This window comes from Macrobrachium nipponense, chromosome 33 (assembly GCF_015104395.2).
Source record: "Macrobrachium nipponense isolate FS-2020 chromosome 33, ASM1510439v2, whole genome shotgun sequence".
NCBI lineage: Eukaryota > Metazoa > Arthropoda > Malacostraca > Decapoda > Palaemonidae > Macrobrachium > Macrobrachium nipponense.
This window is the reverse complement of record NC_087219.1, coordinates 27,121,204-27,141,332: the sequence shown is the minus strand read 5'-3', so window position 1 is coordinate 27,141,332 and position 20,129 is coordinate 27,121,204. Positions and strand designations below refer to the sequence as shown.

General features: G+C 39.1%; 2 protein-coding genes across 2 annotated transcripts; one reads left to right on the top strand and one right to left on the bottom strand.

The window, feature by feature from the left end:
- Positions 1-673: 673 nt before the first annotated feature.
- Positions 674-14,853, top strand: LOC135203040 (zinc finger protein OZF-like). Its single transcript, XM_064232622.1, has 3 exons — positions 674-886; positions 9,301-9,377; positions 9,936-14,853. The coding sequence occupies exon 3, from the start codon at positions 10,584-10,586 to the stop codon at positions 11,961-11,963; it is 1,380 nt and encodes a 459-aa protein (XP_064088692.1). The 5' UTR covers positions 674-886; positions 9,301-9,377; positions 9,936-10,583; the 3' UTR covers positions 11,964-14,853.
- A 3,164-nt stretch (positions 14,854-18,017) lies between these two features.
- LOC135202805 (tigger transposable element-derived protein 1-like) lies at positions 18,018-18,932 on the bottom strand. Its single transcript, XM_064232264.1, has one exon. It carries the CDS (start codon positions 18,930-18,932, stop codon positions 18,018-18,020), a length of 915 nt encoding a protein of 304 aa, XP_064088334.1.
- Positions 18,933-20,129: the final 1,197 nt, after the last annotated feature.

Here is a 20,129-nt window from a genome sequence, read left to right as displayed (position 1 = left end):
TAATAAATCGATTTACGGGGTGCTTTATGAGCAAGAGCCCGTGCTAGCATAAGGCCAGCTGAATCTAAAACAACATAATAAATCGGTAGTACTCAGTTTTGTCTCAATGCGACCTCACAAGAGTAACAATCAATAACAGGAAAGACTACTTCAGAGAACAGATAAAAAGGGCCCAAATTAAAGCAAAGTAGTTGGCAAATATGGCTAGTGCAGTCATCACCATACAAAAACAAAACACAAAAGTTCGGTTTAGTGAGTTAGTACTGTTCTTAAAACGCCCCCAGTATATGAAGCAATTAGAATATGCTGTAGCAGGTTGAAGTGGAAAACTTTATTAGAAAGGATTAGCGATGCCATCCTTCAAATAAAATACAAGAAGGTACAAAAGGTGCTGTGAGGAAAAAAAAGAAAATTTAGAATATTCCTACTTTACTGTCAAGCATACAACGAGATTTGAAAGATATAGTTTGGTGCAGAAACCACATCAGGAAAATAAAGAGGAATTGTTGGCAAATATACTCTTATTTGCAGATCTACTGAGGAAGGTAAGTTGAAAATGGGAAAGATCCCTAAAAGAATTGTGGTATTACAGAGAGAAGAAACTTAAACAAACACAAAGGAATAAACCGAGCAAGGGAGCCGTTTCAAAGGTAAATCGCGCTTAGTACTACTACTCTGGAGGTTAGACTACGGTAATTATAAATGTCGCCGCTTTCATTTATATATGTCAAATAGTATGCCAATTTACCGACTGTCCAAACAACCACGCCATAAGGAATTAAAGCCGGGTTTCTAGCATTTTTATGGAGAGAAAACTTATTATTACTGGTGGGTTACCTATCACATCTAGATCCAGAGTGGGTCTTACCTCCATACTCCCACTAAGGTTAGTAGGTAGCTTGTGTACTGTATAGTATCTATTATTTAGCCTAAGCTAACATGTTTAAGGTAAGGAGACACTTTTATTACTGTTAGTATTACGGTCAATCGGTTACCTATAAGTACACGAGGTCTAGTGTAGTTCTAACTCTAGGTACCTCCATAGGCCTACCATTTGTAGTGCAAATAGGTAGGTAGGTACTATTGGGTATTAGGGTAAACACCCACATCGACTGGCCAACTCACCGACTACCATGGCTAGGCCACCCTCCGAAAAAGTGCTTTTAACACGTCCTGACACCGGAGATGGTCATCAGTCACGAGTTGTTGGTGGTGAGAGAAGGAGCTCAAGACTTCTACTCTCCTTTCGAAATAAGTATTTTCTCCAAAGTTAGAAATTAAGGTCATATTTTAAGATTTAAATAGAGGGTAATGAAAAGGGTGGTCAACGCAGTGCCCACAACCCCAAACCGCTTTCGAAATTTTTACTTACGATGAAAAAAATGTAGAAGATTGATGCCGTCTCGATGTTTGCGGAGTCGCTTGTGTCAACAAACTTCCCATTTCCTGTGCTAAATCCGCACACCACTTGTACCTACAGACACTGGGGCACTTTCATCACAACAATCATAACCCTGACCTCTTACCAGCACTTATTTGTACTTATTCAAGGGGACTACGGCATTCTTTGTGGCATTTTGTGCTCTTCAATTTTTTATCAGTGTTGTCAATTGGTATGTGTTTACCATCCGAACTGGGTATAAGACTTACACAAAACCTGGGAAATAAGTGAAATTAGCATATCTATTTGTAGTACAGTAGGGCCTCGTTAATCACGGGGGATAGGGCCCAGAACCCCCTGTGATAAGTAAATACCCGCGTTATCCTGGTACCCCCCCTGAAAATTGCTTTAAACCGCCTACTTTAATAATTAACCCACCCAAGACCACTATTTCAGTGTTTATAACTGCCTCCTTTAGTTCAAGCACCAAATATTTCTTCAACTATCACCTTAAACTAAATTCAAGACAGTTTCAAAGTTATTCTTTCCTATCTTCAATTTCCCCTTCATCAGATCAGCAAACAAAAGTTTAATTACCTAACAATTCTTTTTTATTTTCATGATTTGGCTGCTGCACCAAACTAAAAGTACATAGTATTATACTGACCTTTTTCTTTATTTTATTTATTCTCTGGTATTTGTTAGTTCATTTACCTTAGAAATAATGGATTAAAGGGATATTTCGCGCAGCGACACGAACTGAGCCCAGAAAAACATGATTTCCTGTAATGATTACAGCACCCAACTATAATATTAATGTGTAAATAGCAAAATACAGCAATAAAAATCTAGTTTTGTCTTTTGTTTATGTTCAGAATCAGCTGATAGACGTTTATTACCGAAAGAATTATTTTGGAAAACAATTTAGTTGCTTAAAGAAACGAATTTATTAATGGAATTATTATTATTATTAACTTTGTACATAATAGTTTATGATATTATGATACAGTAATTCATATTTCATTGAGAGAGAGAGAGAGAGAGAGAGAGAGAGAGAGAGAGAGAGAGAGAGAGAGAGAGAGAGAGAGAGAGAGAAGCAGCTTGTGACGAGAGTGACTTGAATAGCTTGAGAGAGCAGCTTAAGACTAGAGTAACTTGAATAACTTGAGAGAACAGCTTGGGATTAGAGTACTGTTGACTATATTAGCTCGAGAATAACAATGAAATTTGTATTTTAAATATTTTATGATGATAAGAAATGAAACATGGGTAGTGATAAGATATTCTCTTGTATACTGTTATAATATGTGATAATCATTGAGTCAACTATAAAAGTTGTTGAAGCACAGTTTCGTAAATCACAGAAAGAATAAAAATATGGCAACAAATATTTTTATTCTTTCGGGGACCATCTTGTTCTTTTATTACGATAATAATAGATCAGTATTATAGTTTTTTTTTTCTGTAAGTGATGAGAGAGAGAGAGAGAGAGAGAGAGAGAGAGAGAGAGAGAGAGATATTTTGCTATTTACATTCATAGTATTTGAAAATTTGTAAATGAGTTTATCCTAAAAATGCATTTAGTCATGAAAAGAAGAAGAAAACAGTAATTAGGGAATCTTGCTCTATGATAAAATTCGTGATTTCGTTAATTTTCCGGAATATACTTAGCATTTGGGCTTCACAAAAAAAGTAAGTAAAGTGATTTATGACAGAGTTTAGAGGATACTTACGTAAACATACATCGGTACTTTGTAGAACTGTGACGTCACGGTGGTCATATGTATTTTTTCGTGAATGAATATACATTTATGATAAAAAATAGTTACTGTACTGCTTAGAGTACCATACTGTAATATTAATGTAATCACATCAAAATAAAGTAATCATTGTTCATTGTATACTGTAAACATGTAAAGTGTATTTTTGTCTTTTGAAAAATGGATTCCCCAAGGAATTATTCCTTGAAGAGGCTTTTTATTATGAAGATATGCCAATCATATATATAATGCCAATAATATATAAGATTTGAGTTTTATTATGAATGTATGACAATAATATATAAGGTAAAAATGGTTTTATTACGTTTATGCTCCGTCGCCGATTGCAAACAACATACGATAATCTATGACAATTATCGTTTGTATGACTGCAGTGTTCAGAGAAGTTGATTACATTATACCAAAACAATAATAAAGTTCGAATTGAAAATTTATGTTTTCCTAAATTTTATTACTACTGTAATTACACTACTACTATTAACATTTCTAAAAGGTTAAGAATGACAAAGGTGCTGTGAAGTGTAACTCAATGTTTACATTTCTGCTGGCCGCTCAACTACAAGTTGATGTCAATGACGTGGAATTATTCCATGAATAGGCTATATATTATGAAGATATGCCAATAATATATAAGGTGAGAATGGTTTTATTACCTTTATTGTCAGTTAATATCATAATGTGAATCTGTTCATGCATTTGTTGGTTATCGGAACCGGACGAGGCTTAGCCTACCACAGACAAGCCCGGATGCTGTGATTCATACCAGGATACGTATATAGACTGAGAAGTGGTCCAAGGAAAAACCCGTGATTAACTGAATCCGTGATTGCTGATCCGTGACTAAGCGAGGCCCCACTGTATATATACATATTACAGCAATTTTATCATTACTGCATTACTATGACAACTAGAATTCATGGAAACAGTTTGTAAATACATCGGCTTATGTGTGAAGCTCCACTAGATTGGCAACGATGAGTAATTTTTCCTCACGTCGTCTGCTTGTAAGTATACATCTGAAATATTTGTAATTTTTTGGGGTTAATTTGGTTGCCAAAAAGGGATAATAGACATTAATTAAATAAACATTTTGAAGTAAAGTTAAACTAAATAATGAGTAAAGTAAACAATTAAGGGAATAAAGCTTTGCACCTCATAAAGTGTAGTTGTCTTCTGCTCATAACTGTTTTTGTGGAGTGAGTGCTTAGGAACCAGGAACAGCAATGTGGTTCAAGTGATATGTGGAGTGAATTAAGACCAAAATGTGTATAATTACAATCAATAAGCACTGTGGAGTTTCAGTTGTGATGGCAGTAAGGATAAAACCACCGATTACAAGGTAAAAATGAATTCAGTTCAAACCATGACCCCGGGAATAAAAAGTTTCATACTTTTACTAATATAGGCAACAGAATGTTGTTTTATTGTGCTGTTTACAACTGCAATCTTGAGTAAGATCAATAAACGTTACATATATACGCTAATATTGTTCAAATGAGTGCTGGGAAGGCTGGGAAAGATGGTGGATTATCTGTGGTTAGACTGGCCAACCTCACGATTGCCGCCATTTTGGATTTCAAAACTGCCTTGAAAACATATTTTACGAAGAGCTCACATGCTTATTTTAGTTTATATGGGGCTTTCATATATCACATTATGTTGACGAAACTTCAATCTTTTGAATGGTATGCTTAAAGTTGTAATTGTATTCTTGTTTCACCAATTAAATATCGAATGAATAAGGCCTGGCCAGCATGATGACGATGGATCGTCCGTGGTTGGTTACCCTAGGTATATACCTAATCTTTAGCTTCAGTTGGACTCATCTAATCACTCTCTTAGACTTATACCGGCACTCGGATGTACCATTCCTAAGTCTGTCGTTCATTTCATAGGTAAGCCTGCTTGGTTAATATAGGTACAGCTTTAGGTATGTATGTATGTATGTAGGCCTCTAGACTAGCCTACTTTTACCATCATGGTGATACAACTGCAGAAAAGGGAGCTATCTAATGTAGACTAGTCGTGCAGTCCAGCTTAGGCTATCCTTAGGGTTTTCTTAAGGAATACAACTAAATTACCATACAACCTAACCAGACTTATCTTTACCTAACCTTATCCTGGTGATCATTCCCTTATCTGACTGGGGGTCATCACCCCCCTGGGTAAAGTCTTGAGCACTCCATCTACAAACGACCCAAGAAGAGTTGTGTGTGGTGTTTCCATGTGTTGCAGCCAGCTTAAAAGCATGTTAAAGACATTTTATTAGGGATACACCCTAACCTAATCTTTCTTTAACATAACCCCCCAACCCCCCTTGACATTCCTAAATGTGTTATGGAGCATATGAGAATGATGTCTGTGCAACTAGTCTATTCTACACCATCGCCCCATAGCCTGTAATGTTTCCCATGATGGATGACCCACATAAGCAGTACAGTTCCTTTTCTTTGGGTAAGTCTTGTACACATGCGTCCCCCTGTTCAAACTGGTTTGACTTTGTTGCAGTGGGTGACGTTTGGCAAGTGGAGGAAAAAAGACAAGAAGTGTTCACTGGTTTCCTGGGAGATGGGGAAAAACACACCCTTAAGATATCACTGAATCTTTCTAGTTCCTGTTCCTGCCTTCTTCCTATTGGTATCCCACTGCTTGGCAGTCCTACCCCCTTCTAGGAGGAATGGTAATTTAGTAGTCAGCCCATGAAGACTGTGATTATTATGTCTCCGGTATCCATAAGACATCGTTTGAGTACCTGTGGGTGTATCAGCATTTTTAGTTATGGCCAGCCCCTTCATTAGTTGCATTCAATTTTTCATTGGATATATTTAGTAGTCTTACCTAATTTTCCGTTATGTACAAAATAGAGTATAATTTTTATTTCTTCAGACCCAATAGTGTCTGACAAGCAACAAAATTTATTAAGTTGAAGTCTGTTGAGAGTGATGACATAAGGCAGTCCCTGGTTTACAATGGGGGTTCCATTCCTACTCTCCGTTGTGAGCTGAAAATCATCGTACCCCAAAATATCGTTGAAAATTATAAGAAAACCTTACTTTTAATCCTTTGGGTGTCTTGGAAATGATGTAACCTGCATTTTTATTAAATTTTTCATGAAAAAAAAACTCAAAATTTTAACCATTCTGCTGTTTTGGAGCAATATTCCTTCTGTTGGATCAGTGCCTTAAGCCCAGAATGTTGAAAGCCAAGCCCACTGGAAACCTTAGTACCTTATAATTTCATTTAAGGGTCCTACCAAGCAATTATATAGCTGTAGGTTCCCTACCACAGCAGACCAAAATTAAAAATTTCGCAGTGCCACTGCCATTGCTAGTGTAGGTGACAGGTAACTGCCCACTTCAATTAAATTTCTGCAGGCTCCTGGTTAATGTCAGTGGTTTTTGCAGACCTTCTTTGTTATCTTTTGGATGGTTCTTTCACTCCTGTGATTTTTTGTGTACTGTTTTGTAGTGGCTTTGTTATCATTTAGCTTTTGATTAAATTTGCTGCCATTTTTCAATAATATGTCAGATTCTAGTTCATCAGGGATTAGGTTTTGCACTGATGGGTGCAGAACTAGACTAGTCAAAGAGACATGTGACTCACACACTAGACTAAATGTCAGGGTCAGGAATGTAACAGAGATAACATATACCAAGTGTCAGGAGTGGAATGAAGAGATATGTAGTTTGCATTTCTCATGTGGATAAAGTTAAGGATAGGACGAGGAAGCAGCTCTTAGAGCTGAAGGTAAAGCTAGTTTAGCTCCTTCACCTTCTCTTGTGTTAGCTTCTACTGCTTCTAGAACTGTTTCTCTTAGTTTAATTCCTCTGATTCCTTTACTTTCTATTCCTATGCCAGCTTCCTGTGTTGCCTTGATGGAGTTAGGTTCATCCACGAGATCGATCATGGAGAAATCCAAGAGTGTAGTGAATGTGCAAAGTGCTAGTGCAGTGCAATATGAGGGGTTGGCTGTCCGTCCTGCCAATTCTGCTAGACAAAGGCCACTGTCCCACTCCCCTGCCTTGGGGAGAAGACATACTGGAGGTCCAAGGGAGACTGGCAGGGCTTGCCCACAGTCGATCGTTGGAAAGGCATATTGTTCAGTGTGTAGTTGTCCCCTGACTCCATTGGTTTTCCACCTCCTGGTTCACGCCAATGGAGTAGTTCTGCAGCATGGGTGGTTTTAAAAATTCCGTAAACGGACTGGCATCCATTCGGTGGTGCGGCATGGGGAGGCAGCCAGCTCGGACACGAAAGCGGCCGAAGCCTTTATTAAGACGTTCGACGAGATGACGATCAACGAAGGCTACAGTTCTCAGCAAGTCTTCAACTGTGATGAGACTGGCCTTTTTTGGAAAAAAATGCCTCTTCGGACGTACATCACGCAGGAAGAGAAGAAGCTACCCGGGCATAAGCCTATGAAAGACAGGCTTACACTCGCACTTTGTTCGAACGCCAGTGGGGATTGCAAGGTGAAGCCCCTACTTGTCTATCATTCGGAGACTCCTCAAGCCTTAAAGGCCCACAAAGTGCTAAAGGAGAAGTTTCCAGTGATGTGGAGGGCTAATGTGAAAGCCTGGGTAACGAGCCTTTTGTTCACTGAGTGGGTAAATCTGTGTTTCGGCCTGACAGTGAAAAAATTCTTGGAAGAGAAGTGCCTCCCTCTGAAATGTCTGCTGTTGTTGGACAATGCCCCTGCTCACCCTCCTGGCCTCGAAGAAGATATACTAGTGGAGTATTCTTTTATCAAGGTTCTTTATCTAACGCCTAACACCTCTCCTCTCCTCCAGCCCATGGACCAGCAAGTGATATCGAACTTCATGAAGCTGTATACGAAACATCTTTTCAAGAAATGTTTTGACATCACCGATACCACAAACCTCACCTTGCGTGAATTTTGGCAGGAGCATTTCGATAATGTGATATGCATCCGACTCATCGATCAAGCTTGGCAGGAGGTTTCGAGACGAACCTTGAATTCTTCGTGGAAGAAACTCTGGCCTGATGCTGTAAATTTATCTTTATTATAAAATTTACTAGGGTGTTTTTGTAGGGCTTGGAACGAATTAGGCAATTTACATGTAAAATGTGATTCAAGATACGAAAAGCTCAGGTTACCAAGGCCGCCTTCGGAACGGATTAATTTTGTATGTCGAGGTACAACTGTACTTGGTACCTGGAATGCCCTCTTGTTGTTTTTTAGCATAGAGGGTGTTGGTTTTTATAGTTTAATGTAGGTGACTCTTTATTGTTGTTTGTGTTGAATCTAGTTTTTGCCCAGGCCAAGGGCATTATTACTTTGTCGTTCCTTGTTAAGTCAGTGGTAGAGACCATGACTTCAAGGCACATCCCACTTTTGTAGAGGCAATCCATGGTCTTACAGTGGCCCCCCCGTATTCGCGTTCTCCGGATTCGCGGATTTCTCTCGGGAACGTTTCCCCGCATTATTCGCGGAAAATTCGCGCATTCGCTGTATTTTTCTATGAGAAATATCCACAAATTCCTGTTTTTTTTTTTATCAATTTCATCATAAAATGCACTTTTTGTGATAAAACTATTAAAAAAAACCCTATATGAAAATTTTTTGTAGTTTTCTCTAACAAACTGGCCTGTTTTTAGCGTTTTTATAGGGGTTCCAAACATTCGCGGGTTCTAACTATTCACGGGGGGGTCTGGTACGCATCCCCCGCGAATACGGGGGCACCACTGTACTACCATTCTCTCTACTGGGCAAGACGAGCACCAACCAGCAGTACTCACCTGCAGCAGCTCACTTACAAGGTAGGTCTGACAAGCATACATCCTATGCTACCACACATTGCCCCTTTTGAGAATTCCCTTTATTTCCAGGTGATATTTACACATCCCTCCACCTTTCAATATGTAATCAGCTACATAATTGCTTGGTAAGACCCTTCAATAAAAATTAATTTTTATAATGCTTTTTTATAATAAAAATTAATTTTTATATACACCTATCATCCATAATAATATACTAGATCATATGGTGTTAGTAATGACTTGTTTGTTTCTTTGATTTTTATTCACTTGCTGTTAGCACTTTAGTAAGTACAATTTGAAGATCCTTGATTAGTACTGTCCTGTATGTGGAAGACTGAAAATGTTCCACCTTTCCAGATTGAACTGTCTTGAGGATCTGAGGAATCTTACACAGCATATGCATGACGACTGTCAAATTATATACTATTTATCAAGTGAGTATGCTGAAATTCGTATGTATACTTAGATGATAAATACTTTTACTTGGTCAAGGAAACTGCTTTGGGTTAAGTTTCACCATGGATTAATCACCATTTTACTTGTCAATGAGTCAGAGAGCATTGTACTTACTGGTTGTTTTGATTTAAGGAAAATAAATTATGGAACTTAAAAGATATCTACAGTACTTTACTTTTGTTCCTTGTTCCTGCTGTCATATGGTGCCATCATTGCCATGTAAGCTAATACGTATATGTACCTCGAATAATTACTCACCCACAAGGTCTTCTAGTCATTGAAATGATCCCCCCCTAAAAAGAGTGAATGCAGCTATGTATGTAGTATCAGGTGGCTTGGAAATGCTGTCAAGTATAGGCTTTTGTAAAAATATCATTGCTGTGTCAATTTGTGGTGTTGGTCATGTCCACCTTTTGTTAAGCAACTGCTTTCATGAAGTTGACTATGTTGACATGTTAATGAAAACTTATGCTCATATTGTTCAGATCCACTTACATCAGACACTATGCTAATTCTGTGTTGCTTTTTCGTTTCAGATTCCTCTTCAAAGTAGTCATCGTAGTCATCATATTTTGACATTGACTGAAAGCACTTGGGGGTTTGCATTTTTAAAACCTTTAAAATTGTGATGGTATTAATGGCTATTTTTCATTAAGTAAATATTATTAATAAATGTTATTTTCAGATGTTAATTTAGCAAAAGCAGTGAGTTATTGTACCATTATTTTTTAATTATTAAATAAAATTCCATTCTAAAAGATTACAATTATAGCACCAGCAATGCAATAAGGTTGTAATTATAGAAAATATAGGTGACTGAACTACTTTGCAATGTAAATGTTTTAGAAATTCATTTTTAATTGGACTTGAATGTAATTTTTTTTGTTTAACAAAAATGGTCATAATATTGAATAAGGGAGTTTTGTGTCACTCTTTAATGCCATTACATCCACAATGAAAAAATATGTAATGTGTTGTCGTGGTTGTGTAAATGACTTTATAACAAAGTTTAAAGGGCTGTGAACCTCTCATCAATAAAACTTTCATTGACACTAAATACAATGATCTTATAGGGCACAAACAGATTGGTTTATATTGCAGTTATCTGTTTCATAGTGTGACATCCCAAAATGAACTGTAAAAATTGTCTTTTGATGCTATAGTGCATTGGAAGTTGTGAAAATATGGCAGCATTTAAGGGCAGGAAGGGAAAAATGAATCCTGAAGGTCCTGCAGAGTTTCATTTGAAAAGTGAAAGGAAAGGTACTTTGTCAGTCTCTCTAGTCAAGCAAGAAGATGAAGATTCAGTTGGCTCTAGTGATATAGAAAATCCATTATCAGAGTCTCAAATTAGACATGGAGAAGAGGACTTTGTGGGCTGCAATGATGAAATTGACAATCCACTATCACCCTCTAAAATTAAGCATGAAGATGATGACATGGTTGATCATAGTGAAGCCACTAATGATATGTCTGTGCCTTTTAACCCAATTGTGATATTCAAAACGGAGCCAGAAATATACGAGGACAGTGAAGAACCAGAAATAAATAATGATAGTGATGAAGAAGTAAAATATTCAAGCATCTTGGACTCGGCAGATAGTGACATTCCAAGGAACCATGTGGAAATGCATCCTAATGAGGAGCAGTTAATGAGTGATGTCTGTGGAATATTGAATGATCAAGAAAGTCATCTTAAAAAAGGCATGAAAATTTGTAGTGGAAAGAAGCCTTTTGTGTGTGTGAATTGTGGAAAACAGTTTCGTATGAAGTCCCAACTCAAAATCCACATGCAAAGTCATTCCGGAGAGAAACCATTCAAGTGTAGTGACTGTGGGAAAGCATTTACTTGGAAGAAAGGTTTGATTAGGCATATAAGTAGTCATACAGGCGAGAAGCCTTACGTATGCAAAGAATGTGGGAAAGCGTACGCCAAGAAATGCAGCCTCCTGTCTCATCTGAATCTTCACTCTGGAGAGAAGCCATTTAAATGTAGTGAGTGTGGGAAAGCATATATAAATAAAAGTCATCTGACAAGTCACATGAAGGTTCACACAGGAGAAAACATGTGTCGAGAGTGTGGGAAATCTTTCTCCCACACAAATGAGCTCAAAAGGCACATGAACTGTCACACTGGAGAGAAGCCTTTCACTTGCACAGTCTGCGGGAAGGGATTTTCCGAGAACAGCTCTCTCAAGAAGCACATGAGGATGCATACCGGAGAGAAGCCTTTTCGTTGCATGCAATGTGGGAAGGCTTTTTCTCAGAGTAGTCACCTCTCGGTTCACATGAACAGCCATACAGGGGAGAAGCCATTTAAATGTGGTGAATGTGGGAAAGCATATTCTATTAAAAACAATTATATAAATCACATGATCATTCACACTGGCGAGGAGCCGTTTAGATGTGGTGAGTGTGGGAAAGCCTTTTTCCCCAGGAGCAAACTCATGAGGCATATGAGAACTCACACTGGAGAGAAACCGTACAAGTGCAATAAGTGTGAAAAAGGTTACGCTGACAAACGTGACCTCGTGAGACACATGGCCAGTCACACTGGAGAGTGATTTTTTAGTAGCATTGATTGAGGAAATGTTTTCTGAGAAAAGTGCTTTTACAATTAATGTCAGTAATGATGTTATGGAAAACCTATTTAGATGCAGTGAATTCAGAATTGACTATTCCCATGAAAAGTCAGTTCATAAGGCACACTGGAGAAAAATTTATTCAGTGAATATGGAGAAACATATTCATTTTAACCCTTTAATGCCGATTGGACGTATTAAACATAGATATAAATTGTCTGTTGGGTGCCGATTGGATGTATGGTATGTCGATATAAAAAGTTTTTTTGAAAATTCGCGGAAAAATAGTTATAGGCCTACTAGGCGAAAACTTTTGAATCACGCGCCTTGGGGGATGCTGGGAGCTCACGGATCAAGCCGTTGTTTTGTTTACAATTGTTATGCAGGTGTGCAAGTGCGAATTTCTTTCTTATCTCACTAAAAAGTATCAGCGACACATCTCAGAAATTATTTTGTCACTTTGACATAATTTTTGCACCATTTTAAATTAGCCGTTACATGGAGTATTATATATGAAAATGTGCGCAATTTCATGTAAAATACAACTAAAACAACTCATGGTTGTAGCTTTTAACAGTTTCGAAATATTTTCATATATATAACGATAAGTGCCAAAATTTCAACCTTCGGTCAACTTTGACTCTACCGAAATGGTCGAAAAACGCAATTATAAGCTAAAATTCTTATATTCTAGTAATATTCAATCATTTACCTTCATTTTGCAACAAATTGGAAGTCTCTAGCACAATATTTCGATTTATGGTGAATTTATGAAATAAACTTTTTCCTTACGTCCGCGCGGTAACTTCAGAAAAAATAGCATTTGTCCGATTGTCGTAATGTTTGCACCATTTTGCACCATTTGTAAAATACAAATAAAAACAACCCATGGTTGTAGCTTTTATCAGTTTTGAAATATTTTCATATAAACAACGATAAGTGCCAAAATATCAACCTTTGGTCAACTTTGACTCGACCAAAATGGTAAAAAAACGCAATTGTAAGCTAAAACTCTTACATTCTAGTAATATTCAATCATTTAATTTTATTTTGCAACAAATTGGAAGCCTCTAGCACAATATTTCGATTTATGGTGAATTTATGAAAAAAAAAATCATTTTCCTTATGTCCGCGCGGTAACTCTTCCGAAAAAAATCAGAAATTTTTTCGTCCGATTATCGTAATGTTTGCACCATTTTAAATTAGCCGTTACATAAAGTTTTATATATGAAAATGTGCGCAATTTCATTTAAAATACAACAATAAACAACCCATGGCTGTAGCTTTTATTAGTTTTGAAATATTTTCATATAAATAACGATAAGTGCCAAAATTTCAACCTTCGGTCAACTTTGACTCGACCGAAATGGTCGAAAAACGCAATTGTAAGCTAAAACTATTACATTCTAGTAATATTCAATCATTTACCTTTACTTTTCAACAAATTGGAAATCTCTAACACAATATTTTGATTTATGGTGAATTTATGAAATAAACTTTTTCCTAACGTCCGTGCGGTAACTCTTCCAAAAAAATCATAAATTTTTTCGTCCGATTTTCGTAATGTTTGCACCATTTTAAATTAGCCGTTACATAAAGTTTTATATATGAAAATGTGCGCAATTTCATGTAGAATACAACAATAAAAAATTGAAGGGTGTAGCTTTTCTCATTTTTGAAATATTTGCATATAAATCTTGATAAATAAAAAAAAACCACGTTTGGTCAACTTTGACTCTACCGAAATGGTCAAAAAACGTAATTGTAAACTAAAACTCTCACAGTCTAGTAATACTCAGTCATTTATCTTCATTTTGAAACAAATCCAAAGTCTCTAACACTATTTAGATTTATGGTGAATTTTTGAAAAAAACTTTTTCCTTCCCTCTGCTCGCGGATTCTCCGCCGCAAATCTCCGAAATGCGTACGTCGCATTCTCGTAATATTTGCTCCATTTCATATTAGGCGTTTCATAGAGTTTTATATATGAAAATATGCGTAATTTCATGTAGAATACAACAAAAAATAATTGAAGGTTGTAGCTTTTCTCATTTTTGAAATATTTGTATATAAAGAATATATATAAAAAAATTCGACATTCGGTCAACTTTTTAACTCGTCCAAAATAGTCGAAAACTGCAATTGTAAGCTAAAACTCTTATAGTAATATTCAATCATTTATCTTAATTTTGAAACAAATTGGAAGTCTCTAGAACAATATTTAGATTATGGTGAATTTTTGAAAAAACTTTTTTTTACGTCCGCACGTTACGAATTCATGCATCATTTTGTGATAATATTTTTTCTGTGTTGCTTTTATCGTTTTACAATGTATTATATACCAAAATGATCGCAATCTAGTGTACAATACAACGAAAAAAATTAACTCTTCAGCTTTGACCGTTTTGCTCACAGCGTGATTTGAATACAATTACGTATATATGAAATTTTGTTTTCGCGCTATCATATATCGCATTATTTATATATGATAATGATATTTTTTTTTCATTTCTGATGGTTGCATACTAAACTTCACGCAATAACAAAAAAAGGAGCCAAAAATGAACTCTTAATCTTAAAAACTAAGTGTGCTGTGATTTTTAGAAAAAAAAAAAATTTTCGCTTCGGCGCTCACTCCCAGACCCTGCCGGCATACGGGAGACAATTTTTATTATACCCCTTCAGCGTTAAAGGTAAATCTAACAAGGCCCAATAACCACACTGCATTGGAGGCACAGAAAATGAAGGAAAGTTTATGTGCAGGAAAATGAATTGTAAAGCAGATGAGATTAGAAACACTTTTATCTGCCCTTTCTAAATAAATTTTGTTTTTTGCAGTCTGTACCAAAATTTACACAAAATATAAACCATGCACGTATATGAAATTGTTTTCTTTAACAAGATAACCGATGGAGCTGATAGGGAATTATGTACAACCTTGGTTTGGACATTTCTGCAAATCATTTTGAAGGTGATAAATATAAAGGAATTGTGAATTAGCAAGAATAAGGCTAAATTCGGTAGCATTTTTTAAAAGAATGATTCTTAAAAAAGTTGGAACTCACTCAGAACAGAATTTGTCTTTGTAAGAAACACTTGAAAAGCCAGTATTACCTATGAAAATAATTTGATTGAATAGCTATGAATCAAGTTGAAGTGTTAAACATAAGCACCTCAAAGGACAAGACTTGAGAACAGAAGCCAGTGAAACCTGTTTTGTGCTCATTGTAGAAGAAAAAAATATTTTGTGAAAAGACAGGATCACAGGAAAGTGTTTTATTTCTAGATGAAAATTCAGTATTGCATACCAAAACCTAATTAAGAATTGTTTCTATGCGTTATACAAACCCTTGGTCTTATACATTAGGAATGACTTTAAGCAAAGGCTGGAAATCGGCTGTTGAACTTTCAAAACAAGGTGGTTAGACAGTTAACTACTGTCCAGAGGTCGGGATTCCCACCACAACTGGACATAACATTCTAGTTTTGCTTTTGGCTGCCTTTGATTGAGGACATGTCTCCACCTTTCTGCCCAACTACTGTTGAACTTTTTTCACTGATACCTGTGGGATTGGTCCTGTATTGTTGTGATTTATGCTTGATTGTGTATTTGTGATATACAGTACAATTGGAAATCATGCAAACACACGAATCTGTTAAGCCAATTAAGCCCTCCTCCTCCCAGCATGTATATCGTGAGTGGGGGCCAAGAAATGTGGTAATTTCTGCTCATTCCCCAATGTGGATCCTCACGCCCTTTGTGCTAGATCCTGGGGAGTGAGTGTACTAGATCCATGACGTACACTACTGAGTGTTGCTCCTGGTCGTCTGAGCAGTGAGAGAATTTTGAGGGGAGGAGGAAGTATTGGGGGAAGGCTACTGGGGCTTCGTCTGGGGGTAACACAGCTCTAATGAAGCCTGTAGTGGCTGACCCTATGTCATCTGTCCTTCCTCCCAGCAATCTTCCTCTTTTTGCTGTTTCTCCTTCAGGGGAAATCTCTCCCTCTGGATCTTCACTGGGTGAAGGAGGAGGACCTCTCTCCAGGGGCTTCTTCTTGCTCTGAGGGGGATATTTTTCCCTTAGATCAAGGAGGGACTCCTCTTACTAACCCAACTTTCATTTCCTCAGGTGTGGCAGGGTCGCAGTCTGGGGACTTGCAGCAGGCTTGGTTGGCACTAGGCCTCTCTGGCACTCCCTCATTGCAAGGCCTTGTGTCACACTTTCCTAGTGCGCCTGTAACTCATGCAGCAGTGGCGGTGACATCCACAACAGTGACCACTCATAGATTTGCATCGGTCCCTACAATGGTGTTTGCTCATCACCCAATGAACGTGACCCTGGCAGTGGTGATGGGCACTCAACCCCATATGCCTAAGACCCAACATTCAGTGCCACCTCCACCTGGGTTTGGTGTGATGACACCCACTGCCATGTGTGTTCCTACTGTACCTCAGGTCCTCCCACCCAGGGTTTCCTTCAGGTGGCTGGGGCTCCTGTAGAGCTTCCTTCTCTAGTGGGAGGAGCTCCTGCACTGGTTCCTGTTCCTGCTCCTGTAGCCCCTTGGATGGGGGATCTCATCACCATCCTGAGGAAACTGGCAAAGAAGAAGCGAGCATGTAAGGTGCCGTCTTCATCACCAACTCCAGCTTCGTCATTGTCTTCTGCTGCGTACTCGTCCTTCTAAGGCTCACCTGCCGAAGAAGAAGGTCGTCTCTCCGCTCCCTAAGAAGTCTCATCATGCGACTTCTGGGACTTCTAAGGGGCTGCCTCCTCCCACTGGGGAGGCAGTTGGGCCTTTCATTGGTTCTCCTGTTCCTTCAGAAAAGGGAACCGTTACGCTGACTATAGGGCCTAGTGTAATGGGAGCCACAGGAGTGCAAACCACAGTTTGCACATGTTGTTATTCCTAAAAGTTCAGCCTCTAAGTCTGACACTGCGTCGGACGCTCGTTCACGAGCTTACGCTAATGGTCACAAATCTTTAGATTCGGGTGCAGTCAGAGTTGTTGTCATTGAGTATTCTCACCATCACGATTCAGGCACAGGACAGAAGAAAGGGGTGAGCCATGCAGGTGTCTCGCCCCTTCTTGGCGATGCTTCTTCTAGCAATCGCTCATGTTCCGAGAGTGACATGACAGTCTTGTCAGTGTCTCTGGAGGAACGTGCCCTGGATAGACATGAGGGTCCTTTGTCTCATGATGCAGACACCCCAAAGATACAGAGGACTTTTGCAGACGTCATTGCGCTGATTCGTCAGCACAGTACCTCAGGGAAGGGACCATGGCTTCATATAATCAAGAAGCAATGACAGCAGCCGCCAATCATGATGTTCATCACTTGTATGAAAGACCCTTCAAAGCCTTCCAAGTCCCCAGAAGTAGTGCCTCTGGAATTGCCTGAGAAATGCCTCTTGAATTGCCTGAGTTAGCGCCTCCTGAAGAGCCACTTGAAGAAGGTGAAGAGGCACTCTCAGAGATGTAACTCCTTTACTTTACTGTGCTGTCATATCCTCATCATCATTCACTGGACTGCACAGCAAATTCATCATCATCTTTAATCAACATTCATCACTGATGAGTACCCTATTTACATATGTTGTACTATTATGTATAAAATCTTGTTTAATGTTCATACTTATTTCTGGTACGCATCCCCATGAATACAGGTGTTCACTATATATATATATATATAGATATATATATATATATATATATATATATATATATATATATAATATATATATACACACAGTAATCCCTCACCTATCGCTATTAATGGGGACCAGAACCGACCGCGATAAGTGAAAAACAGCGAAGTAGGGTCCCCCCTATTTTTTAAATGCATAGTACGTCTACGTAAATTTTTTTTTGTACATGTATACATGTATATGTAAATAATAACTGTATATTCTTATAACAAGATACATAACTCACCTCTATCAATGATGATGATCTTGATAAATGACGATGAAACACCTGTGCAGTATGATGGAGGTGAAGATGAAGATGATTTATACTGCACAGGTTAATGAGAGCTTTACTGCTCCTCAGGTGACGCCTCATTGTCAGTTGTTAGAGGCGGGGGATTGACGGCAGCTTCCGATAGAGCTGGAGAAACAGTAGGAGGCAACGTAGTGTCTCGGTAGGAAGCCGGAGAGGCAGCAGGAGGAGTAGTATCCGACACTTCTGCAGGAGGTTTTCGGCACACCAGGAACATTGTGATGGGAAGTTGTTGACATTTTTTCATCTGAGCAAAGATGCCCTTGTACAACGCCATAACACCGTCAATACGGTTACTGAATTCAATGGCTCTGACCATGTTGTCATCGATTTCTTGCGCCCTTTGTTGCATAGCCTGTGCCATGTTGCAGAGCTCTTGCAGATTTTCCAATGTAAGGCCACGTTGCTCAGGTTCGTCGTCGTCGTCGGCTGCCTCTTCTTCTTCCTCACTTGCCGATCTTGTCATTTCGACGAGGTCCTCGTCGGTTAGGGGCTCTGAGTGGCAGTCGATCAGTGAGTTGACGTCTTCTGCTGTCATGTCGGAGAAACCTTCTCTGGCTACCAACCGCGCCAGCCTCACAGCCTTATCTACGGCGGAGTGATGAACTTCCTCTGGCGTAAATCCTTCATAGTCATGAACGACGTCTGGCCACAATTTTCTCCAACTTGCATTCAGTGTTTGCTGTTTCATCTCCTTAAGAGCGTTCTGAATGTTGGCCAGGCACGTCGCAATGTTGTACTCCCGCCAACATTTCTTGAGGCTGAAGTCATCGTCGCCTTCGTCGATGGAGGAGATGAGGCCCTCCATCGTGGACCTCGTGTAGAGGGCCTTGAAGGCCCGAATAACCCCCTGATCCATTGGTTGGATGAGGGAAGTGGTGTTGGGGGGCAGGAACTCCACTTGAACCCTGTCATAATGCAGGTCCGTTGCATGTCCTCCTGCACAGTCCATCAAGAGGAGGACCTTAAAGGGCAGCCCATTTTCCGCGAGGTATAACTTCACCTGCGGGATAAAGCAGTTCACGAACCAGTCGAGTGTGAAGGCTTTAGTTATCCATGCCTTCTTATTACTCATCCAGTAGACGGGCAGCAAGGCTTTGTTTTTGTTTTTCAAAGCACGAGGATTCAGTGACTTTTAAATTAAGCCGGGCTTGAGCATGAAGCCCGTAGCATTCCCGCACATGAGCAGAGTGACTATCTTTGTGGACCTTGAACCCTGGCTTCTTCACTTCGTCCTTGTAAAGGAACGTCCGGGACGGCATTCTCTTCCAAAAGAGGCCAGTTTCATCCATATTAAACACCTGCTCCGGGATATAGCCGCCCTCTTTAATTAATTTCGGGAACTTGTCCTCGACGTAATGAAGAGTTGCCTCTTGGTCTGCCGAGGCGGCCTCCCCATACAACGGAACGCTGCGAATTTCTCGAACCAGCCCTTGCTGGCAACAAAACCACGTTTTTCTCGTGGGGCAGGATCATCTTCATCGTCGTCATCACCATCATCGTCATCTTCGTTTGATCCCCCTTCAGGAACGAGGCTATCATAAAGGGTTTTGGCTTTTGTGCGAATCATGTTGGTATCGAGACTAACCTTCTTTTCCTGACGGTCCGTTATCCACACTGATAATGCATTCTCCATTTGCACAATCTTCTTATTACGAGGAGTCACAACACGCTTAGTGTCCTTGGAGAACATTATTGAGGCAGTTTTATGGATTTTTAATTCGTCTTTTTTCATGTAGCAAACCGTTGACTCATTCAGTCCGTACGTGCGGGCAACAGACGCATAGCTACTGCCTGCCTTAAGCATGTCCAATAATTTCACTTTCTCGTTCACCGTCATCATTTTTCTCTTCTTCTTGGGTTCACCAAGGGATGTAGAGGGTGTAGGACGTTTAGGAGCCATTTTCAAGGGCGTCACAAGCACTAATTTGCACAAAAAAACAGCTAAAACTTTCACGCGGCAAGAGTAGCGACACAAGCATGAGAGAACAATGAATGTGGTCTTCCTTCGCTGGGCGCTCAGCAGGGTGGGATGCTGGATGCTGGCTAATGCGTCTCGGCCAATCAGCTTGCGAGATTCAGGAGCCGAGATGGCCAGTGAATCAGAGAGGTGGATTTTGAGTTACGCACCATTTCCGTGTTGATACCT